The 23,556-nt window shown below is 64.1% G+C and overlaps 4 protein-coding genes across 4 annotated transcripts; 1 reads left to right on the forward strand and 3 right to left on the reverse strand.

The window, feature by feature from the left end:
* Positions 1-1,208: 1,208 nt before the first annotated feature.
* Positions 1,209-7,623, reverse strand: CNKSR1 (connector enhancer of kinase suppressor of Ras 1). The gene is made up of 20 exons (XM_032202471.1): positions 7,572-7,623; positions 6,983-7,140; positions 6,220-6,410; positions 6,054-6,138; positions 5,846-5,887; positions 5,534-5,749; positions 5,406-5,465; positions 4,916-5,008; positions 4,576-4,695; positions 4,327-4,412; positions 3,752-3,932; positions 3,326-3,356; positions 3,035-3,207; positions 2,876-2,949; positions 2,674-2,745; positions 2,498-2,571; positions 2,143-2,207; positions 1,952-2,066; positions 1,485-1,666; positions 1,209-1,409 (listed from the first exon to the last, which is right to left on the reverse strand). The coding sequence occupies exons 1-20, from the start codon at positions 7,621-7,623 to the stop codon at positions 1,209-1,211; spliced, it is 2,271 nt and encodes a 756-aa protein (XP_032058362.1).
* A 2,272-nt stretch (positions 7,624-9,895) lies between these two features.
* On the reverse strand, positions 9,896-11,867 carry ZNF593 (zinc finger protein 593). Its single transcript, XM_032202279.1, has 3 exons — positions 11,662-11,867; positions 10,487-10,549; positions 9,896-10,353 (listed from the first exon to the last, which is right to left on the reverse strand). The coding sequence occupies exons 1-3, from the start codon at positions 11,856-11,858 to the stop codon at positions 10,212-10,214; spliced, it is 402 nt and encodes a 133-aa protein (XP_032058170.1). The 5' UTR covers positions 11,859-11,867; the 3' UTR covers positions 9,896-10,211.
* A 1,274-nt stretch (positions 11,868-13,141) lies between these two features.
* On the forward strand, positions 13,142-14,001 carry C23H1orf232 (chromosome 23 C1orf232 homolog). Its single transcript, XM_032202110.1, has 4 exons — positions 13,142-13,201; positions 13,283-13,369; positions 13,461-13,546; positions 13,734-14,001. Exons 1-4 carry the CDS (start codon positions 13,142-13,144, stop codon positions 13,999-14,001), a joined length of 501 nt encoding a protein of 166 aa, XP_032058001.1.
* A 603-nt stretch (positions 14,002-14,604) lies between these two features.
* On the reverse strand, positions 14,605-15,673 carry FAM110D (family with sequence similarity 110 member D). The gene has a single exon (XM_032202368.1). The coding sequence runs from the start codon at positions 15,671-15,673 to the stop codon at positions 14,627-14,629; it is 1,047 nt and encodes a 348-aa protein (XP_032058259.1). The 3' UTR covers positions 14,605-14,626.
* Positions 15,674-23,556: the final 7,883 nt, after the last annotated feature.

Below are 23,556 nucleotides of genomic sequence, written 5' to 3' on the forward strand. Positions count from 1 at the left end.
CTGGCTCCGCCGCCTCCCGTCGCTCATTGGCTGGCCCCAACGCCCATTCCCCGCCCCGCCGGCGGGTAGCGGAAGGGAAGTGCCCGCAGCGCCCACCCGTAGGGCGGGGCGCCGGCTGTGCTGCTGCGCATGCGCAGTGTAGCGGCGGAGGGGAGGCGTTGCCTAGCAACGGGGCCGCAGCCCCCCCCCCCCCCCCCCCCCAAAGTCATTAAATCTGGAGAAGGAACCCTAAAATCATTAAGTTTGGAGAAGGAGCCCCCTAAAGCCATTAAAGCTGGAGGACAGCTCCAAGCTCACCTGCTCCAACCGTGCCCCCCCCACCAGTGTCACCCACTGCAGTGTCCCCAAGTCCCAGTCCCCCAGCACCCGACCCTATGGCTCCCAGCGCTGCCCAAATGCTCCTTGAGCTCCTTCAGGCTCGGGGACGTGCCCATGTCCCTGGGCAGCCTGTCCCTGACCCCCCCTGGGTGCAGAACCTTCCCCTACCATCACCCTGCCCCTCCCCTGCCCCAGCTCCATGCTGTTCCCTGGGGTCCTGGTGCTGTCCCCAGGGAGCAGAGCCTCCTCTGGGGCTGAACCAGCCGAGGGACCTCCGCCACTCCTCATACACTGCACCATTCCCCATCTTTACCTCCTGGCTGGTAGTTTTTCACTTGAAATGAAGCTGGCGTCGACGCTTCCTTGCCTGCTATTTGATTGCGGTTTAATTCTTGCACGGGTTTTAGGTGAATAAAGAGCATCCGCACATCCAGCTGTGGCTCGTCTGTCAGGGACCGGGCGGCACAGGGAGGGCAGGACCTTTCTGCCGTCTCCTTCCCCGGGAGGACGGTGGCACATGGCATGAGTGGGGGCTGGCTGTCGCTGCAGGTGCTGACACTTCAGCACCAGGAAAACCAAAGCACCACCAGCCCTCACCGACACGGTTTTTATTTACAGAAGAGAGCCCAGGCAGAGGCACCACGCTGGCACACGGTGGGAGCGTGGTCCTCCAGGAAAAGGCCCCAAATTGCGAACATGTGGCCGAGGCAAAACGTCCTTGGAATAAAAAGCAAGAGCATCCCTGCAACGTCCCGCTCCCGTGGGCAATGTAGCAGAAGGGGTCTGAGCCTTCAGATCTACCCCAAATCCTGCCATGCACCCACCCCATGGAGGGCAGAGCACCCGCAGCACCATGAGTTTTATGGAGATGCCAGAGATCCTGGGGGGTGTCAGGGTTTGGCTGCCTCTCCTGGGGGGCTCTGCTCGGCCTTGGGCTCCCCGCTGCCATCCTGGCCCTGCCGCTGTGCCCAGCACTCCTGCAGCTCCTGGTACAGGTCCTGGTGCTCTTCCTTCCAGCGCGTGAACTTCTCCGAAGTGAGCGTGGCGTCGTCCAGCAGCTGCTCGAGGGCCTGCAGCTCCGCCAGCTTCGCCTGCCAAGGAAAAAGGTCATTTTTTGGGGCGGCCGTGCAGGGACCGGGGTAGGGCCAGGGGCTGGGGGCTCCCACCTTGAGCGTGCTCTGCAGGGCCCGCACGGCGTGCACTTTCTCGTTGATGTGGGGGTTCTTGTTGCGCCGGACGAAGGACCTGCGGCACTGCTCCTGCGTCAGGAAGCGCTGCCGCCCGATGAGGGACACCCCCCCCTGCTTCAGGCACTGCATCAGGCTCTCCAGGTCCTCCTCGCCAGGCTCTGGGTGAGCAGACGGGCACCAGAGCTTGGGGCAGCCCTGAAACCCTGTGGGGTCACCCCTGCCTGTGAGAACACCCCACATCCAAAGGGGGGACCGGGACTGAGATCGAAATGGGGGTGAAGGCACAAAATGCAGAACAACAGCACTGCAAGGGCTCGATTTACTCCCCCTTGCACACACACATGTGCAAAAGGGTGGCTGTGAGGAGGTCGGTCACAGGGTGACAGGGAATGGGGACCCCATTTAGCACAGGGCACGGAGCCCCCACATCCCCCAGCACCTACCCTCGGGTGACCAGGGTCGGGGGCTGCCCTGGGGGCTGCTGGCCGTGCTGCTGGATTCGCCGCTGGCCGGGAAGAGCTGGCCTTTCTCTGGGGTGTTTTGCAGCCTTTTCTTTGGCTGCAGGAGAGACAGGGCGGGAGGTGAGGTGAGGACCTCCCGTCCCCTCCTTGGGATGTCCCTTAGGGCCACTCACCGAGTCACAGCCCTGCCGGGGAGCTTCGTCATCGGGGTCCTCGGCTTCTGTCTCGCTGTAGCAGTCTGGAGGCCACGGGGGAGGACAGCAGGAGCAGAGGGATCAGAAGGTCCTGGGGTGGTCCCAGCAGCGGGGCAGGGACCCCCAGCCCCCCCAGGGGCCGAGCATCACCCCAGCTCTCCTCCTCTCAAAGAACATTTCTCACTTTTTCCCCAGACCACGGGCAAAGCTCCCGGTGCTCCCACCCACAGCTCCCCGCTGTCCCCGTATTATATGTCCTATATATATTATACATTATATATATTATACGTCCCCATATATATGATATATCCCCGTACTATATGTCCCCTGTTACCTTCCTCCCTGTGTGGCACCGGCTGGTGGGCCAGCGCGTGCTTCGTCTTGGCCGTTATCAGGTGGCTGACCCACCTGGGGGAAAAAAGGACGGACAGACAGACAGACAGACAGACGGACAGAGGGTCATCGCCATCCCGGTGTGGCAGGACTGTCAGGGGCCGCCGCGTTACTCACATGCTTAAATCCGCCAGCGTTTCTGCGGCGAAGATGAAGGGTTTGTACTTCTCGTGGGAGAGCTGGAAGACGCTGGGGGAAAGACAAGCGGGCGGCTGCCCGTGCTGCTGGGGCTCCCTGGGGACCGGAGCCAGCCCCGAGCCCCCATCTTCAGCATCCTCAGCACCGCGGGGACCCCACTGGCACCGCGGCGCCCACTCACTATTTCTTTTTCTGCTCCCTCGTGCTCTCCAGGTTGTAGCTGGCCAGGTTGAGGAGACCCGCAGCCTTCTCATCCTGCAGGGGAGACACGGCTGCATCCAGCGCCCGCCTCGGCATTCAGAGTCCCACGGTTGGGGGGCGTGAGGGCGTCCCCACTCACGTTGGGGTGGTGGTACCAGTAGAGCGTGTGGCCCTTCAGCACGAACCAGCACCGCTTCCACTTCTGGGCCATGAAGCCCACGTGGTCCTTCTTCTTCAGGAGCCAGCCATCGCAGTCCACCCGGCCCAGGTCCCGGCACGAGACCCGCCGGCGGCTCAGCCTGGTGGCCACTCCTGCGGGCGCAGGGTTTGGGGGCACATCAGCATGAAGGGGGGGGGATGAGCTGCAGGAAAGCCCCCTGCCCGGCTCTCCCCACTCTGCTGGCACCAGTCCCGGCAGCACCATGCTCACCTTTGGGTCTACGTCCAGTTTCGGGGCTGCCCTAGAAGGGGATGGATGAGTAATTAGGGATGATGCAGGCAGGCGAGGGCAGCGCTGTGAGGCACCACCGAGACCCCCACCCCAAGCAGCCCCTCGAGACCCCCACCTCACCCCCCCTGCAGCAGCAAGCCCGGCAGCTTGTCCTCACTGGGAACAGGCAGGACATAAAAAATCCCTTTTCCCCTACAGCTGTCCCCAAAAGCTCTCACCTCCCCAGGGATCTGGCCGGGCTCCGTGCCCTGAGCCCCAATCCTGGGGGCTGCCCCCCCCGTGGGGGTGCGTGGCGAGCACGGGGTGCCCAGTGGGGTGCTGGCCTCCCACACCGTGTCCTCCACAGCACCTGAGAAGAGTGAGCGGGGCTGCAGCCTCCCTGCAGCCTCCCTACAGCCTTCCTACAGCCTCCCGTCCCGTGGGGAGCAGCGGCTCCTTCCCCTCCTCTCCCCTCCTACCGCGGCCGAGCGGTGCCGGGGGCAGCTCGCTCAAATCCTCCCCCGGCAGCCTCGTGTCACGCTCGTCCTCCTCGTCGGTGCCGGGGTCCGGTGCAGAGTCTGGCCCCGAATCCACGTCGGCAGCCACACTGGGGGTAGAAAGAACCCCTGAGCTGCAAAAATATCCCCTGCGGGGTTCCCAGCCCGGGCACCAGCCTCGCTCCCCACCCCGAAAATCTCCCAGCGGCACCGAGCTCAGCCCGGCCCGCGGCGCCAACGGCTGTGCGGACGCCTTTCCATTCCGGGAGAGGAGAAGGGTCATTTCTAAATATAGTTTCTGCCCCATTAAAACGTTACCAAGCAAATTAATTACAAACAGAGGCACTTTGGGGCTGTTGCCGTTGTCATCGTTGCTTAAGACTGCCGGCAGCTGACCCAGGCTGCGCTCGGCCGCCGCGACGCCGCCGGTCCCGCTGGGGATGGGGCTGTGGGGTTTTTAGGGCCGTGGGGTTTGGGGCTGTGGGGCACGAGGCCGGGGCTCACCTGGACGTCAGGGACACGGGGCTGCCGGGGCACTCGCTGCTTTTGGCGCCGGGAGGATCCACAGCATCCGAAAAGGCTCCTGGCACCTGGGGATGGAGCCTCAGCGCCTGCGTCCCGCAGCATCGCCTCGTTTTGGGGTGACACCCCCACAACCCCCGGGCTGTAGGTACCGCCAGTACTGGAGGTGCCCGGCTCTGCCCGATTCCCAGCACAGCCCAGTTTGGCACTGGGAGCACTGGGATTGCTCACCTGCTGCCGGGGGGACAGGGGGGAGCCAGGCGGGCTGAGGGGGACCTTCTTCAGCACCAGCGTCACCCCGCTCGCCTTCTCCAGCAGCTTCTTCGCCAGGTTGCTGCGTGTCCAGCCCACCTGCCACAGCACCCTGCTGACTGGGGGACAAAACCCGGCCCCATGCACCCTCCCAGACCCCAAATCCCCCTTGACCCCGGCTCCTGCATCCCCCAAATCCTCCCCCGGCCAGAGGTGAGCATCCTGCAGCCCTGAGCTGTGCCGGGTTCCCCAACCACAACCTCCCGGCCATACCCACGCCCCCATGCACCCCAAAACCCCATATCCATCCCCGACTCACCACCACCTGCTCGTTGACCTGCACGATCTCATCTCCGGGCAGGATGCGCCCCCCCTGCGCCGCCAGGGCCTGGGGCAGAGGCAGGGCAGAGGGCTTTCAGGAAGGGTCCCAGCCTGGGAAACCCAGGGCAGGGGGTGACGGGACGGTGGGAGGAGGGTGGTTAACGAGGGGGGTTAATCATTAACCCGTGGGCCTGACCCTAATTGGGGCCAGGCAGCCGCAGGGGGGCGAGGGGCTGGTGGGATGGGGGCGCAGAGCGGGGCCCATCCCTGTGATGAGCTGCCCGATCTCAGCCGCACGCAGCCACCCACGAATTTGGGGACGGGGGGGGTGGGTTAGGGCCTGGAGGGGCTCCCAGGATCCGACCCCATGGGCTGCAGCGGGGTGGGGGGGGCAGCATCTCCCACGGCTGGGGCTAAAACGGGGACAGGGGGACAGCGGGGGACAGCGGGGGGTGGTGGCAGGTGGGGGGGGGCAGCCCCCAGCTCACCTCCAAGTTGTTCGCGGTCACGAAATGCAGGCAGGAGCTGGTGGAGATGATGTCCAGGCCCTAAAAAAGGGGTTGTGTGAGGGGGGGGGACACGGGAAAGGGAAGGTGGGGGGCACCGGGGGACTCACCAGTGGGTTGGAGGGCAGCGTGGGGGTGCTGGGGGATCCTGGGGGGCTGCCCCATGGTTTGGGGGGCAGCGTGGGGGTGCTGGGAGATGCCGGGGGGCTACCCCATGGCTCGGGGGGGGGCAGCAGCCCCACGCGCTCCAGCACAGCTCTGCGGTCCAGCAGAGCCGGGGGGCTGCAGCCCAGGATGCTCTCGCAGATGCCCACGATGTGCTGGCACTGCGGGTGAAAACACGGGGATGATGGGGGGGGAGGGCAGGACCACCAGGACCCCCCCCCCCACAATTTGCAGCCCCCTCCTCACCCCACACTTACGATCAGCAGGATCTGGCCGTTCCTCTCCACTGCCGAGCAGTCCTGGGGGGGGGGGACAAAGCACAGGGCTGAGCGGGACGGATCAGCCCCCCCTTTTCCAGCCAGGGGGGACCCCAAAGGGAGCTCCCCCTCACCCCATTTCTCCTCCTCCCCCCCCCACATCGCACAGAGGTTTGGGGGCACGGGACAGTGCACCCCGAGCACCCACCGCCTGCAGCACCTCCGCCAGCCGGGCGCAGAGCAGGACGATGTCCCTGCTGGCCGAAAAGTCGTTCAGGGTGGAGAAAAGGTACCTGGGGAGCAGGGCAGAGAGCTCAGCGCCAACCACGGGGTGCGCCCGGCACCCATGGGTGCCCCACTTGCCCGCCCCGGACCTGTTGAGCCAGGAGAAGAGCCCCTTGGCGGCCCCGATCAGCTCCACCACGCAGGCCAGCAGGGCGAAAGGGGGCGGCTGGGGGGTGACACCCCCGGGTGGCCCCTCCAGCACCAGGGTCTGGGTGCGCAGCGCCAGGTCCCGCAGCCCCTCCGTCAGCGTCCGCAGGCTGGTGCTCGCCAGCTCCGTGTCCTGCAGAGGGGAGCGGGGGGGGCAGGATGCAGATCAGGGGGCTCCAAGACCCCGCGTTCCCCTCTCCGTTCAGCCCAGGGGGTCCCCGTGTCCCCCTGCTTCATCCAGCCCTGGATAGCCCCCTTGTGTCTCATCCAGCCTAGGGTGTCTCCACGTGTCCCCCTAAAAACCCTACATCCACCCCAGGGTGCCCCCATGTCCCCCCTCATCCACCCCAGGGTGTCCCCATGTCCCCACTCCATCCAGCCCAGGGTGTCCCCAAATCCCCCCTCCATTCCCCCCAGGATAACCCCAAATCCCCCCTCAATTCTCCCCAGGGTGCCTCCATGTCCCCCAAGGGTGCCCCCGTGTCCCCTCTCCATCCACCCCAGGGTGCCCCCATGTCCCTCCTCCACCCCCCCCAGGATAACCCCAAATCCCCTCTCTAATCCCCCCAATGTACCCCCAAATCCCCCCTCCATCCCCCCCAGTGTTCCCCATTTCCCCCCTCCCCCCCGCCCACCTTACCCCCGTCCCCCCTCCCTTTCACCCAGCCCTCACCCCAGCAGCACCCATGGGTGCCCCGGGCTCACCAGGGCTCGAAGCTGCTCCACGGCGTCCAGCAGCAGCTCCTGGTGCCCCACGCGCCGCACGCCCAGCGCCTCCAGGCCCCCCGCCGACAGCCCCAGCAGCTCGGTGCCCGCCAGCCCCCAGGCCTCGAAGGGGTACCCCTGCACCGCCGCGTCCAGCCCTGCCCCAAAAACCCTCCCCTAGAGCCAGGCGAACGGGGTAGGGGGGGACCATGGGGGGCTCTGAGCCCCCCCCCCCATCCGTTGTCCCCTGGCTCGGTGACCCCCGTGTCACTCATTTGGGGGTGACGCCTGGCTATTGGGAGGGTGCCATCCGTGCAATGAGCCCGCCAGGTCTCAGCACCATGACCTGGGTGTGGGGACACACACACAGCCCCTTCCCCACCCCGCCCCACCCCAAATATCACCCCCCCAGGGATCATTTTTTGGGGGGAATCTCTGCCCCAGCGCTGTCCTCAAAGCAGAGCCACCCCCCTCCTCCTCCCCACCCACCCCACTGGGGTCCCCCCCATGGGGTTTGGGGCCCCCCAAGCTGGCTGTGGGGGTGGGTTTTGGGTTTTTTTTTTTTTGGGGGGGGGGTTTGGGGTCTCACCTCGCAGCCAGGCCGCCACCTGTGCAGGGCCCCAGGCGCCCACGGGCTCCATGGCGGCGGCAGGGCCGGAACCAGCGCACGGCCCCGCCACAAACCTGCGCCAGGTCAGGCCGGCCCCATTGGCGCGCCCGGGTGCCGCTCACCGAGGCCTCCCTCCCTCCGCTCCCTCTCTCCCAGTACGGCCCAGTACGGCCCCAGTACGGCCCCAGTGGGGCGAGGCAGCCGCGACGCGCCCTGCGTGACTCACAACCCCGGGGCGGCCGTCGAAACGCCCTGCGGGGAACGATGGCGAGCGCGGCTCGGGGGGGCCCCAAACTCCATTTTCTGAAGGCCACGAGATGAGGAGACGAGGAGGAGGCGAGGAGGAGGCGAGGGGGACACAACCAGGACCCCCCCGGCCATACAGCGAGGGCTGAGCCCCGGCACAACTCCTGACACCAGTGCACCCCCCCACCACCACCCCGCTCCCCACCACGAGGATTTCGCCCCCCGATCCCAACCCCACCGCCACCCCTTCCCCTACAGCAAGCCGGGGGCTGCCTCCCCTCAGCACCCGGCTCTCCCCGGCCCCAAACCCGCCCCGGTTCCCCCCGAAACGCCTCCATTGCCCCCCCCCCGCTGTGCTGTGTGCGCTTGGGGGAGCAGCGGGCGCTGATCGCTGCTGACAGCGGCGCCGCGCTCGCCGCCGCTTTCGGAGGGGCCGCGGGGCCTGATCCTGCTGCCCCCCTCGCACCATGATCATCCGGCCCCGACGCCTCACCCCGGGGTATTTTCGCCTGCTCCAGGTAAGGGGCGAGTAAAAACTGGGGGTGGGGGCGACGAGCGGGGACCCCCCGATCCTCCCCACGAGGCCTGCTGGATGCTGGAGCCGTGTCCCGGCTCCACGCTGGTGGTGGGGGCGCTGGGGCAGGGCTGGGGTTGGGGGCACCCCAAAATCATTGTGGGTGCTGCGGTGGGGGCACCCCGCTGGAAAAAGCCCCCCCCTTTCTTCCCCATATCCCGGCTGTGCGTGCATTGGGGTCGCTCAGGGCAGGCTGTGGGCTGGGGCTGTCCCCTGGGAGGGGTCTGGGGGTGGCATCACCCCTTTTTTTCCCCCTTCTTCCCCTTTTTTCCCTCTCCTCTCCCCCCCCAGATGCAGCTGGCGGCAGGACGGGGCGCTGAGCCCAAGGAGCGGGCGCTGCCCCCCCTGGCCCTGCTGCTGGCAGCCGCCGGGCTCTGCCTCTCCCTCTACAGCGCCTGTAGGATGGCAGGACCTGCCAAGACCCCCCCCGAGCCCTGAGCGGGGACCATGGGGACAGTCCCCAGGTCCCCAGCCAGGCCCTGGCATCCCCCCCACACCCTTTTCCCCCCCGAGAGAGGAGCTGCTGCTGGATGCGGCCCCACCACACCTCGATGCCACAGAGCTGGGACACACACATGCGCCTGTCTCAGCTTTGGGAAACGGATAAATCGACTCCAGACCCTAAAAGGATGCAGCCAACAGGGTCCAGGGCCACCAGCACAGCCCCGGGACTCGTTGCCGTGATGTCGAGTCCCCAGCAGGCAGCAGGATGCGGCCACGAGACCGAGGGCTGAGCAGACGGACAGACCCCACTGTTAGAGGGGTTTGGGGTCCCTCACACCCTTCTCGCTGACCCTACAAGCAGCACGGGGACGTGCTGTGCCTGCTGCCAGCCCTGCTGGAGGAAAGGAGGTCAGCGCTGAGCGGCGTTAGGTAACAGCAGCGGGGAGGGCTGGGGCCAGGATCAGCCTCCTGAACCCACGGGATATAGGGCCAGCTCCTGCGGGGGCCTCGAGGCGAAGAGCAGGGGGCAGCTCCGGGACCAGCAGCCGCAGCTTTCCCCTTCCCCACACCCACCGACCCCACAGAGAGACGGGCACGGAGCTGCTGCCTGCAGCTGCCCTGATTCCCCCAGGCAGCGGGAGGACAAATCCGGGCAGCTTGCATGGAAATAAATCTTTTCCCTCCCTGCAGAGCCGTGTGGTGTTGTCGTGCTGCCTCCAGCTGCTCGGCTCAGCCCGCCCTGTGGGAACCCGCAGCGGTGACACCGGGGCCACGTCACCCCCGGGATGGGGACGCAGCGAGGGGGATGAATCGTGCCATACGCACAGCCCCAGCCCTCTAGGAGCATTAAATCACCCCCGTGCAGTGAGTTTTAAGGCACCGAAACTCAGTGGTGGTGTTTCCAGAAGCCCCAAACCTGCTGGGGAGGACACCAGCTCACCCCCACCCCACAAAAAGCTGCTTACTATGAACCCAAGCGCTCGACGGAGGCTTCATTCACACGCGCAGCTCCCCCCATGCCAAAAATCAGACGCTCACAGACAGCTCTCGACGCCAGCCCGGTGGGTGACGCATTTTAATGGGTGACTAACGGGGGTCTCTGACCCGCGGAGAGCCCTAAAACCGCCCCAAAAGCCAAGAGAGGAGCGCACAGGGTTTGCAGCAAGTTGCTGCCTGTCTTGTCCCCACAACGGGGACACACAGGGGCACGCGGGGTCTCGTTGGCTCCTTCTCCTCGTTAGCGCCCGGCGAGGAGGAGCGCTGTGCCCGTCCCGGAGCGTGGCTTTGTCATGGGGTTGGGGACAAAGACGTCCTTTCAGCGGCACCTGCGACGGGAGCAGCCCGGCCCCGGGGGCTCAGCCGGACGCCTCCATCTCGAGCACTTCGTCCAGCGGCTGGGTCTGCACCTGGACCTTCTTCGGGGGGATGTAGGAGCCCATCCCCGCCGCGCGCTCGGCCTCCTCCTGCGTGTAGGGCTCCTCGCTCAGCTGCTTCAGCCTGCGGGTGAGCAGAGAGGTGCTGGGACCGTCCACGGCCGTGCCCTAAAGCACGGTGAATCCCCACCGCAGCCCCCTCGGGGATCGGCCCTTAGGGTTTTTTGGGGGGCTCAGGACCTTCCCCCCCTCCTTACCTCTTCTTGTGCACCTTGGACCTGAAGTGCTCCTTCATGCTGGTCAGGTCCACAAAGTAGCGGCTGGGGGCAGAGAGGGGATGGGGTCAGGGGGGGATTTGGGGTCCCTGCACCTCCAGAACCAACTCACCAGGGATTAGGATCCGCCCCCCATGTAGAATAAACCCCCAAGGAGTCAGAACCCCCACCCTAGGCCAGCCCAGGATCCCCAGATCTGTTGCCCCCTGGGTCCTGTTGCCCCCCCAAAACCTGTCACCATCCTCCTGGATGTGTCACCACCCCCAAAACCTATCATCTCCCCCCCCAAAGCCTGTTGCCCCCCCCAGACCTGTCACCTCCCCCAAAACCCTGTCTCCCCCTCCAAAACCTGTCATCCCCCCAGTCCTGTCACCCCCCAAAACCCTGTCGAACCCCCAAGAAACCTGCCACCCTTGCCCCAGACCTGTCACCCCCCTCCCAGATCTGTCATCGCCCCCAAAACCTGGTGTCCCACCCGAAAACCCGCTGCCCTCCCCCAAAACCTATCACCACCCTCCCAGACGTGTCACCCCCAAAAACCTGTCACCCCCCCCAAAACCTGTCACCCCCTGGGCCCTGTCTCCCCCCCCCTCTGCTCCTGTCACCCCCCCAAAACCCTATCGCCCCTCCAGACCTGTGGCTCCCCCAAAACCTGTCACCCCCCCCAAAACCTGGTGTCCCACCCCAAAACTCTCTGTCCCCCCAAAACCTATCACCACCCTCCCAGACCTGTCACCCCCCCAGACCCGTGGCACCCCCAAAACCTACTGCCCCCCCAAAACCTGTCACCACCCTCCCAGACCTGTTGCCCCCCAAAAACCTGTAACCCCCCCCAAAACCTGTCGCCCCCTGGGTCCTGTCACCCCCCAAAACCCTATCGCCCCTCCAGACCTGTGGCCCCCCAAAACCTGGTGTCCCACCCCAAAACCTTCTGCCCCCCCAAAACCTGTCACCACCCTCCGAGATCTGTCGCCCCCCCAAAACCTGTCACCACCCTCCCAGACCTGTCACCCCCCTCCCCCAACCCTGTCACCCCCTGGGTCCTGTCTCCCCCCCCTCTGCTCCTATCACCCCCCCAGAACCCTCTCGCCCCCCCAGATCCGTGCCTCCCCCAAAACCTCCTGCCCCCCCCCCCCATTCTCGCCCCGTTCCCGTACGCGCAGTGCAGGCAGTAGAACTGCGCGCAGCCCGGCAGGTCGGGGTCCGGCTCCTGGCGCAGCAGCCGCTCGGCCCGGCCGGGCCTCAGGTCCGCGTGGATCTCGTCCAGGTCCCGGCGGCGCCGCTTGGTCTTGGCCCGGCGCCCCTCGGAGCGGGCCCGGTGCGCGCCCGTGCGGCGGCTGCTGCGCGGAGCCATGGCCGCGGCGTGAGGCCGCGGGGACGCACTGCGCAGGCGCAGGAGGGCGGAGACACGCCCCTCTGATTTAGCCACGCCTCCTTTCGCGCGTGGACACGCCCACGATGGGATAGGCTCCGCCCCCTGGTCCGTGCTGGAGGGGGCAGCGCCTCCCCCCTTGTGTCACCCCTCCCGTGTCAGCTCTCGGGGTCACCCGTCAGTGTGACCTCCCCCCATAGCAGCACCCCGCTCAGTGTCACCCCCCCGTGTCACCCCCTGGTGTCACCCCCTTGTGTCACCCCCCTGGTGTCACCCCCCCAGGTCACCTTTCAGTGTGTCCCCCACCCCCCAGTGTCAACCCCCCCCCGGTGTCACCCTCCCAGTGTCACCCCCCCACATTGACCCCCCCCGCAGCATCCCCCCACCGTGTCACCTCCCCAGTGTCACCTCCCATGTGTTCCCCCACAGGTGTCACCTCCCCTGTATCCCCCCCCCAGCATCCCCCTCTGGTGTCACCCCCCGCTGTCACCCCCTCATGTCACCCTTCAATGTCCCCCCCTCCCAGTGTCACCCCCCATTGTCCCCCTCTGGCGTCAGCCCCCTCTGTCACCCCCCCAGTGCCACCTCTCGATGTCACCCCCCAAGTGTCAACCCCCTGGTGTCACCCCCCCATGTCACCCTTCAGTGTGTCCCCTGCCCCACAATGTCACCCCTCCCCCCCGGTGTCACCCCCCTGGTGTCACCCCTTGTGTCACCCCCCAGCCCTGCCCACCCCCCATCCCCACACCCCCCCGAGCACATCCCTGCCCCCCCACGGCTGCCCCCCCCCGTCCTGCCCCCAGGGTCCCAAGCTCAGTCCCAGTGTCCCCCCAGTGCCCCCCAGTGCCCCCAGTGCCCCCCCAGTGCCCCCCAGTGCCCCCAGTGCCCCCCCAGTGCCCCAAGGCCACCGATCACATTTCCTCCTGGCCGATCAGTTACACACTGGGGACACGGGGAGGGGGGGGGGACAGCAGTGACCCCAACACCAGCCCCCCCATGCTCTCCATGCACCCCCATTACCCCCCCCTTGGGGTGAGGGTCACTGGGGACCGAGGCGGGGGGGGGGGCTTTGGGGTGCCTGTAGCAGCCGCACCCGCTGTGCCCCCAGCTCGGGCTCAGGTTCCCCTTTGTGCATCGGGCCCTAAAACTTTAATGAGGACACCGGATCGGTGGGTGGCACCGGGGGGGGGCCCCCCACACCCCCCACACACCCCCCCCCGTCCTGCTCCCCGGCACCCATCGGCTCCATCCCTCGGCCCCTCGCCATGACCCAGGGTTTTTGGGGGCTCTACAAGGCCAGGGTGCTGCAGGCCCTGGGCGAGGAGGTAATTTGGGGGGGGGGGGGGCACGGGTGGGCAGAGCCCCCCGGCCACCCCCTGCCCTCACCGGGGGGGTTTTGGTTACAGGGAGACCCCCCCGAGCTGATGGAGGCGGCCGAGCCCCCCGTGCCGGCTGAGGAGGGTCCCGGCCCCGTGGCGCAGCTGGCGAGGAAGGTGAGGATGAGGAGAGGCAACGGGGTTGAAGGGGGGGGGGGGGGGCTGCTGTGGGACCCCCCCCCCCCAAAAAAAAATGCTCGATCCCCAGGTGCAGGGGGTGGGCGCCAGGGGCTGGCGGAGCCTCTCGGCCCTCTTCGCCCGCGAGGACGAGCACCGGCTGCTCAGCCCCGACCAGTAAGTGGTGGCTCGGTGAGGGGGGGGCCCCAAAAACACCCCCTCCCCCCCCAAGGGCTCCGTACCCCCAATATCACCCCCACCCCGTCACCTGGGGGGGCTCGGACACCCCCTGGTGTATTGGGGACGGGGTGGGTTGGGTGAGAAGGGCCCTGCGGTGACGCCCCCCACCCCATTCTCCCCCCAGCCCGCTGGCTGCTTCGCCGGCAGAGCCGCCCCCCGCCCCGAAACCCCCCGGTTTTTGGGATCTTTTGGCTACCAAGTGGCAGCAGGCGGCGGCCCCCGAGCCGGAGGAGCCCCCGATAACGACGGAGCCGGGGGACAGCCCCGGGGAGCCCCCGGGGGACGAGGGCCCCGACGACCTGAGGGAGCCGGAGGAAGGGGCCTTCAGGTGGGGCTTCCTGGCCTGCAAGCTGGCTGAGATCCGAAATAAAAACGCCCCCAAGGGCAACTAGAGGAGCAAGAGGAGGCTAAAGACCCCAAAGTGCCTTTTCCCGGAGTGTTTGTGGTGTTTGTGGTGCTTTCTTTGCCTTCGTGCCCCCTCTCCCAGCAGCCCGGTCATCGTGTCCCCAAGGCCTCAGAGCTGCCCCAGATCCTCTGGAGGGATTTGGGGGGCACCACCCCAAGCCCCAAAGCATCGCCCCTGAGTTCTGCTGGCAGAAACCACACACAGACAGGCTAAAAAAAAATAATACAGGTTTATTGAGCCCTCCTCCCGGCCCGACAGCCCCTTTCCTGGTGAGGATGGCGTTGAGGAGGGGGCTCAGGCTGTGCCCCCCACCCCACCCCACATCCAGGAACAGGGAGGACCGAGAGGAGGGGACCCAGCGGGGGACAGCAGCCTGCGGACCCCTGGGTTTGGGGCTGAACTCACCCAGGGGAGCCCCTGGGGCACCCCCCACCCTCAGCCCTGCCTCCACACCCCAAAATCCATCCCCCAAGGGGCAGCCCCGGTGTCCCTGCCGGCCAGCAGCAGCCCCACGGTGCCGGGGCCGAGGACACCGACACGGTGCTGGCCTCCTCCAGCCCGGGCAAGGGGCCGCGTCCTGCCTCCCCGACCCCCTTGGGGGGCTCCTGGTTTCACACCGTGGACTCCTTGGCGGCCGCCCAGGCTCGCTGGCAGCCGTAGAGCCACTTGATGACGCGGGCGTTGCGCTCCACCACCGACACGGCGGAGCAGAGCCGGGCGTCCTGCTCCTCCTCGCCCGGCCCCGCGTCCTCCCCGCTGCCCCCCGAGGCCTGGCTGGGCTCCCACTCGCAGGAACCGGGGAATTTGGCCGAGGAGGCGTTGTCCCAGCCCGCCGGCACGAAGCGCTCCTGCCCCAGCCCCTCCACCAGCGCCCGGTCCAGCCCGCAGTAGTTGAAGAAGCGCTCCTGCTCCGACAGCGGCAGCGACAGGCGCAGCCCCAGCGTTGGCTTTATAGGGCCGGGGGACGAAGCGGGGGTCTGGGCCGGGCTGGGGGCTTCGGGGGGCTGCGCCACAGGGCTGCCGGGCAGCTGGAAGCTGTTACTGCCACTGCTGCTGCTTCTGCTGGCGGCGGTGCCCGGCGTCCTCGGCTCCTCTCGCTCCGTGGGCACCCACAGCATGGGGCTCTCGGCGGCTGCGGGGAGCCCTCGGGCTGGGGGGGAGCCGGGGGGCTTGTCCCTGAGCGGCCCCTGGAAGAGGCGCCTGACCAGCCCGTAGCCCTTGTTCTCCTTGTTGGTGACCGGGCAGTCCCGTTTCTGCCGGTAAATGATGAGCGAGTCGGGCCTCAGCAGGCGCTTGCCGCTGCCTCCCCTCCGCAGCACGGGGGATTGGGGGCACGGCGGCTTGCGGGGGCCGTCGCGGCTCAGCTCCGAGCCCTGGCAGAGCTCGTGGCAATGCTGGAGGGCGAGCAGGCGCCGGCCGCGGGGGGAGAAGCGAGGCGAGCAGCCCCGCAGTGCCGGCTCCTGCCGGCTGTTGATGACCTGCTGCGATTTGACGTATTTGGCTTTGTCGGCCTCCAGCCGCTCCACGGCGCTGGGCGTGCGGCCCCCGCTGCCCCCCGCCACCTGCTCCCGCAGGTATTCGGGGCCCCGGTTCAGCAGGCGCAGGGGGGAGACGCCGGGGGAGCACGGTGCTCGGGGGGAGCTGCCCAGGGGGACCATCGCCTGGTGGTCCCCAGCCGGCTCCGGGTGGGACGGGGACCCCAAAAGGCTGCTGGGCTCCCGGATTCAGCTACGGCCCTGGGGGGAGAGAGGAGAGACGGGGTTAGGGCCACGGATGGGGTTAGGGCCACGGATGGGGTCGGCACCACCGGCAGAAGGACGGGGAGTGAAGAGGGGACCGGGGCTGTCCCCTGCCCCGCGAGCTGCTGCAGGAACAATCACGGGCAGGAAGAGCGAAGCGCCGAGCATCCGCCGGCTTCACCCAGCTCCCAAGAGCGGCTTCAAACAGGAAAAAATACCGCAGCCACCGCCTTATCTTTATGAGCCCAGGGACAGCAGAACAAAGACAGTGCGGGGAAGCCGGCGAGCGGCCCTGGCCCTACCTCCCAGCCTGCCGGCAGCGGGGCCGCGTTGGCCGGGGCCGTTTTGGCCAGCAGGGTTTCCGTGTGCCGTGCGGGCATCGCGGCTCCCCGTGGCGCTGGCCTGGGCTGGGTCCTGGCCCCGTTTCCCTTTTCGGGAAGGAAAACAAAAGAGTTCGGGGCAGGTTTATTTTAAGCGGAGGCTGCTTGCGGCAGACGGTCGGCAGCGGGGGCAGTGGGGTCAGCCCGGCCTCCCCGGTCCCTCAGCAGCACGGGGATCCCGAGCGCTGGGATAAGCGATCCTCTGAGCCTCTCCTACCTCCATTTGTGGGTTCAAGAGGGCTTCTGTGAGCCCTGCGGGCACGGCTCCTGCTCAGCTTTACCCGAGCATCAGCAGAGGATGGGGACGGTTCGGAGGCAGCAGTGCGGGGCCAGGGCCATAAATCGGGCGGTGGAGGTGGGGCCTGGCCGGGGGCTGTAAATGCCCGAAGCAGATGGTGGCCCTCAGCAGAAACCCAAATGGCCGTGAGGAGCCCGCTCTGGGGACGTGGTGAGGACGGGCAGAACGTGGCTAACAGAGAGCAAAGAGCCGGGAGCCCTCAGCCCCGACATGCAGCCCCCACTGTTACAGCCGGGTAAACTGAGGCACGGAGCTGTCCTGCTGCAAAATCCCAAAACTCCCCGGGTTTCGGGCAGAGCTCTGGGGCGGTTCAAGGGCTGCTGCCCCCACACGTGGTCCCGTCACCCTTCACGGGGCACAGGGTGCCAGCGTCCCCATACCCCCAGCCCCATACCCAGCAGCAGGGGCAGCAGAGGATGCAGAGGATGCTCTCGCTCACCTGGGCCCTCGCAGGGGTCAGGGGTGGCTCCGTCGGTCTCCGCTGCTCCTGTCCCCGCAGCCGCCAGCAGCAAACTGAGCCCAGAGCCGCAGGAGCCTCATATAGAGGGGGAGGAAGAGCCACCCCATTAACCCCTCCCGGCCCAGCCCCGTCAGCACGGCCGCCGCGTGCCAGCACCCTGCTGGCATTGGGGTCCCCGTTCCCACAGCCTGAGCACCCCAAAGCCCTGCACAGCCGGCATTAACCCCTCTCCTCCTGCAGCCCCAGCTCCTCTCCCAGCCCTTTTTGCCTCCCTATGGGAGTGTGGCCGGGATCCTGATTTAGGGACGGGCTCCCCACCACGCTCTGCCCCTCGGGGGCTGGTAGCAGCAACCTCTGCCTCCTTTTCGGAGGGGACCACCCTGTCCACCCCTCAAACCCTTTGAATGAGGAGCAGGAGGGTGGAAGCTCACCCACCGCATCGGCTTTTCCCCCCTCCACCTGCCCTGGAGATGCTGAGCCCAGCTCCAGAGCAGGAGCCCCCCGCGATCCCCCCTTCCCCAGGGTCCCCGCAGCAAGGAAAGGTCCCGGAGCCTCCTCGGTCGGTGGTGAAAGGGTCAAAGCCAGCTCAGAGCCAGGCAGGTTCCTGCCTCCTCTTCCCCCGGGAAGGGCTGTAAATTGCAGGAAGCCACAGGGACCGGAGCCAGCCCAGGGGGTTATTTTTACCTCTGCCCTCTCCCCTTCCCGGAGGGCCGAGCATCCCCCGGGCCCTACAGCCCACCCTAAATGGGACCCGGGCTCCCCAAAAGCTTGTGCTGAGGAGGCCAAACAACCCCAGGGACCTGCACCAGCTCCCTGCATCCTTCGGACATCCAGGAGGGAACCAGGAGGCTTCACCAGGGACAAAGCCACGAAATTTGGCACGGGACCTGCAGGTTCCCTTAAGGAGGGGGGACATTGCTGTAAGTCTGCCTGCCCCACACCAGTTCCTTCCCGCAGCACCAGTGTCACTGCTGGTGTCGCTGCCAGTGCTGGGAACGGGGCTGGGTCAGGGCCAGCACCCCCAGGGATGGAAAAATCAAGCCCGAAGGTGAGGCTGGAGCAAAATCTGAGGCAGCAGGGCTCGCTGGGCTCTGCTGGCACAGGCAAAACCCCAGCAAAAACAAAATTAGGGACAGAGCTGGGGAGGAGGAACACCCCGAGCTGTGCTCCCAGCGGCACCCAGACAGCACGGGATGCTCCAGAGGAAAACGGGAAGGGGAGGGGGACAAGAGGCTGAGAAACCCGTGCCAGGACTGGGATCTGCTCCCCACCCACCTCGGTTTTAACACCAAGCGACAGGACCGGCTGTTTCTCCAGACAGGTTTATTTTCCGAGCCGGAATTGAGGCGGCCCTGCTGGTAAAGGCGGCCGTGAGTAAGAGCCGCTCTGATTCCCTTTTTCTGTGGCGTGTCCCCGTGATGCACTTCCACCCAGCGCCTCCGCTTCCCCTGCCCTGGGAACAGGACGGACAGACAGACAGACAGAAGGGGGGGGGGGGCACAGGCAGCAGACACTTAGTGCTGAATTAAATTTACACGAGCCAAATTCCTGGGGGGATGCAGAAGGGGAGGTTTGAGGGGTGCTCCCCGGCATCAGGAGGCCAGGCAGCTCAAGCCCTGGGTGTGGGGGCCGTCACCTCAATTTCTAGGGAGTGGTTTCAGTGATTTCCCCAATTAATCAGCCTCTTGTAAAGGCACTGGGTGGCATTTATTAGCCCCACGGACCCTTAAAGCTTCTCGTTATTTTAATTAAACCTGATTGTCTTATGGCTTCAGCACTGACGGGCCCATGATGACAGGAGGGTCGCAGCCACAGGTTTGGGTGCAGCTGTAGGATGCTTTCAGCCTGCGATGGGACAGAAGGTGGGGGAAGTCCCCAAAGGTCGAGCACCCAAGCACGGCTCCCCAGAAGGGCTCTGTGAGATCACCGGGGCCCTGCCACAGCCCCGAGGAGCAGGAGGAGCGGCCCCGAGGCTACGACAGCCACAGCGGGAGGAGGTCCGGGGCTGTCCGTGGCCAACTGACTGTGGGGAGGATGAGCTGATCTCCAGAGGGAAATTTGGCGTGGATAGGCTGAGCTCACAGCCTTGCTCCTCCAAAGCCTCCCAAGGCAGAGAAGGGCTCTCTGTATAGTCAAAATACAAATAATAATAATAATAATAATAAAAAAAACTATGGTGTATAATTAAACACCAGCCCCTTGTCCCACAGGTCTGCCTGGGGCACAGAGATGTGGAGGCAGGGCTGACCCCTCAGCACCACTGGGCTTCCCAGGGAAGGTCCCAAAACGCCCAGCACACACCAGGATATAACAGAAAATGAAAAATAACAACCCAGACTGCAAACAAATGGTAAATAAGGAGATCCACCCCTCTGGAGCTCAGCCTGCCCACGGGATGGAGGTCAGGGCTCGAGGTGCCCTCAGTCACCTCTCCAGATGCGTTTCTCCTTTGCAAATCACTTCGCCACCGCTGGGACCAGGTGCAGACGTGGCTGAGGGAGCTGATAACATCGCCATCTGTTGCTACTTGCCAGTTCACTTTCCCAGCCCGCAGAAGCCCTTTCTGGGCTGAGGCCCATGTAAATACCAGAGGGGAGAGCAGCCCCAAGGAGCTGGCAGGCTGAAGGCTGTATGGCCGCGAGCCAGAGGGCTGGAGATGCACCAACGTGTCTCTGGGACGGAGCAGGAGTGGAAGGCCTGCTATATGAGTTTAAAAATATCAAGGGCTCAAATGGGCATAAATAAATCTGAAACCAACACCTCGTCCAAGGCAGCCACCCACAAGTTCATGCAAGTAGGAACTAGAGAGCGGTCGGGCGCAGGAGAGGACACGGAGCCTCACGCAGGTGTTCGTGCCCTGCTGGCGGGCAGGGCTCCAAACCAGGCTGCAGGGAGAGGCTGGCCTCGCTGCGTCTGTGCCAGCCTGGGAAGCAAAAAAAAAAGTCAGTATTTGGGCCATGGATGCAGGTTGAGAGAGGGAAGGTTACCACGATGGAGGGGTCTCCAAAATCTGAGTGTCTGGGCTGAATCCTCCACCTGCTGCGAAGGACCCATGGATATTTTTGTGTTGTTTTCATTTCAAACCCCAGAGCACTTCCAATTCTAACGCTGCTGCTCCCTTCACCCACTTCAAGAAATGCAAAGCACATCAGCCACGTCCTCTAGCACCCAAACCCAGCATACATTACCTGGTTAAAGCATTTGAAAGGAGTAGGATTTATGGGAGAGGCACCAAAGGGAGGTTGCCTTCCTCCTCCTCCTCCTCCTCCCCAGGCCCGTGGCAGCCACAGCCCCAATTCGCCACCTCCAAGCTCAGCCCACGGGGCCCAGATCCCTCAGGAACTGTTCCTGCTCCAGGCACCCAGATAATCTGGAAACTCATCTGGGAACAAAGGGACTCGAAGAGGAGAACGTCACCTGGGCCCTGGCTCCTCTTGCAGCGAGGCACTGGGGCTGCTGGCTGATCTCTGGGGTCGCTCAGCTCCTCCGTGCCCCCAAATCTCACAGCTCTGGTGGTCAGAGGGGAGAAGCAGCAGCAGCTCAGGCTGTAATTTTGACCTCCCAACCTTCCCCACGCACAGTGCAGGCACCCCGGACAGCTTGTGACAGATCCCTCTTCCTCAACTGCGTGTAAGAATAGCCAGCACTTTGCATGAACCGCTCCTGAGCAAAAAGGAAACGAAACCCAGCCAGTGCTCAGCAGTTCCTGAGCTGCCAACGAACAACAATTTATGTTTAAAAACTTGTAACGAGCTCTCCAAGGGGCTCTGCTTCTGGGGCTCACAGCACAGGCTGCCAGTGAGGACTGAGAACACTTCACGATGGATCCCAGAGAGGATTTGGGTGACAGTGCAGCGAGGGGCAAAGCCCTGCAGGTTCTCCCCGTGCTGCCTGCAGTCCAGAGTCCACCCGAGTGCTCAGGCACTGCACGAAGGAGAGAGACGTTGCTTCAGAGCGAGGGCATCCTGCCAAGGGGCAGGCAGCTCTGCAGGGCCTTATCTCCACCACAACACAGCGCTGGAGCTGCAGCGGGGGCTGCAGTTGGCTGGCACGAAGGACAGCGGTGTTTGAACGAGCACAGGGCACCAAACACAAACAGCAGCTCGCTACGGAGCGGGGAGCTCCCGGGCAAACCCTGCCCGAGGACTCTGCACTCTGCAAAACGAGCAAAATAAAGCAGGGGTTGGGTTATTTAACTGACACGCAGCTTTATTTAACTTCCAGGGTCTGTAACAGCGTTTCTTCAGATTTTAATTTCTGTTTTCCATGCGCTAGGCATATTTCAAGTGTGTAGGTTTGCTTTTCTCCATTTCACGGGGGAGGGATTTAACTTGTGTCTGTATTTAAAGTCACCGGTCTTAGAGCTAACCAGAGGTGCAGCTCTCTCCTTTAATTAAGGTGCTGATCCTTTAAGGTGCTTATCCTTTAATGGGAAAGAAAATGTAAATCCCAAACCCTCTCTCTTTTGCAACGCCTGTGCTGACTTACAGATTTAACCACAGCTCCTGGCCAGGCGGGGACCTGCCTGGCTGCAGCACCAGGGAACACAAAACTCCAGGCGACGGTGCAAGCACAGCAGCATCCACGAGGCTACTGGTGGGGTAAAAACAGGAGGACAGGATGATTTACAGCAGCTCCAGTTTGTGCTAGTCCCACTCCCAGCCTGCACAGCCCTTTGTTCTGGAGCACTTCTAATTAAAAGCATGCAAACGACCTCAGCCTCTTGTATCATGTATAAGGAATCGCGTTTCCTCACCTTTATTTCTAAGGTTTCTCAGGGCAGGTGAGACCAGCGGGATGCCAGCACCTTGTGGTCTTCAGGACACCGTTTACAGCTGGGTCAGCCCCAGCAGCCACCCGCACAGCCCTGGCACCAGCTCCCAACAAAACCAGGCTGGGTTAAACAGTCCAGACCCCACACACAGGAGGAAAATGTGCCAGGGGACACTGCTACCAGCCCTCAGCTCCCTGCATGGGGTTTGCAGTGTGCTGGGGAGGAGGGAACGGGGCTCACCCACCGAGGAACAGCTGGAGGTTTTCTGGGTGAGGGTTTCCTATTCCAGCCCCCATTCCCTGCAGGGGGAAGGCTTGCTTCAGAGGGAGGAGCAGCAGCAGCGCCCAGGAAAGCAGCAGCCTCTATTCACAGCCCCAAATCCAGTCACACCAGTAACAGGGCAGCCAGAGCCTGCCCGAGATTTCCATAGGGCCCAGGGTGGTACTCACTCTGCTTGTGGTAACAGCTCCAAGCACGCAGCGGCTGCAAGACTTCTTCTCTCTTTAATCCCATCTTATAAAAGGCAGCAGCACACCCAGCAGAGCAGCGCTTTGATTCCGAAGAGGCTCAGCAGAAGGCTCCACGCGGCCAGGGCTCATCTCAGCTGGTCCAGGAGCCAGCTGCTGGCACTTCCAGCGGGGCTGGGCTCCAACAAGTCCTCCAGCAGCACCTCACGTACCTGCCAGAGCCCCGCTACCCACACACGGAGCACAGCTCCTGGCCAGCCCAGCATCTTCTCCACCCTGAAGTCACCTCGAGTACTCCTACAGCTCACTAGGATTCTAGCAGAGCAAGGAAACCTTTCTGTCACCTGGCAGCTAGGTGACGTGGTGCTGACCGAAAGGAAAGCCATTTCTCGGGAGAGAGTTCAAAAGCGTCATCGAAATCCAGGTTTTATTTCAAAAAAAAAAGTCAGGAACTTAATAAATTACACAATCATCTCCCCCATTATAAATTCTGCACAAAATATATTTTACAATTTTTAAAGAAAGATTTGAAAAAAAACCTTTTCTGAGTGCCGAAGAGTATCTTGACTTTGTGTCACGCTGGTGAGTAGTTCTGTAGCTGCTACAACAGTTTGCTGTACCAAAGGTTCGAAAACAAAGACCTCAGACAACAAAAAAACAGAACACAAACCTCAGGGACTTCCATTCGATGAGCCAAGGAAACGCTCAGGGTCACCCAACAGCAAGGCTAAGCACCATGAGAGGGATTTCAGGTACCCCCACCCTTTAAAGTGGCAATCAGTGCAAACACATCCTTTGGGAGTCAAAAAACAAATTTTTTGTGCATTTGTTAGCACTCATCTCTGCACCGCAGGCAGGCAGCACGCTCGGTGCTCATCCTTTGAAGTGCTCGAGGAGAATCAAATGATTCGCAAAGCGCCTTACAGGTAAGGACTATCACTCTGGAGTAGATTCATACTGTGAGATTAACAGAGCTGATTCTGTCGGGTGGGCAGGAGAGAGGAGGAAGTTGATGCATTTTTAGAAGTTTGCCATGAAATGCTGTCTACTGTTGTCCACCCTCAGCTTCACGCAGCCTCCCTGAATGACCGTGCTGGGATGTGAGTGCTGTGGAGGTGTTAGCACAGAGAGCAAGGGGTTTGCTTTCCTCCTAACAAGCTGCCTCCAGCTGCACCGAACCCAGTTAATAAGGGGAATGAGCAGACCTCCACTTCTAGAACATGGGAACAGAGCTCTCCTCATCACCCATCACTCAGAGAGGCTCCCAGTCTTCCTTTGCACACAAAGCTCCCTGCAGGGACATCTGTGCAGGCAGGAGGCCGTACCCTCAGCACAATGCACTCGCCTCCATCCCTGCCAGCTCAGGCACGAAGCGCTCTGCTGGCCCCAAACACCTCGGTGTGACACAGCACCACCCTCCCAA

Source organism: Aythya fuligula, chromosome 23, assembly GCF_009819795.1.
Source record: "Aythya fuligula isolate bAytFul2 chromosome 23, bAytFul2.pri, whole genome shotgun sequence".
Lineage (NCBI taxonomy): Eukaryota > Metazoa > Chordata > Aves > Anseriformes > Anatidae > Aythya > Aythya fuligula.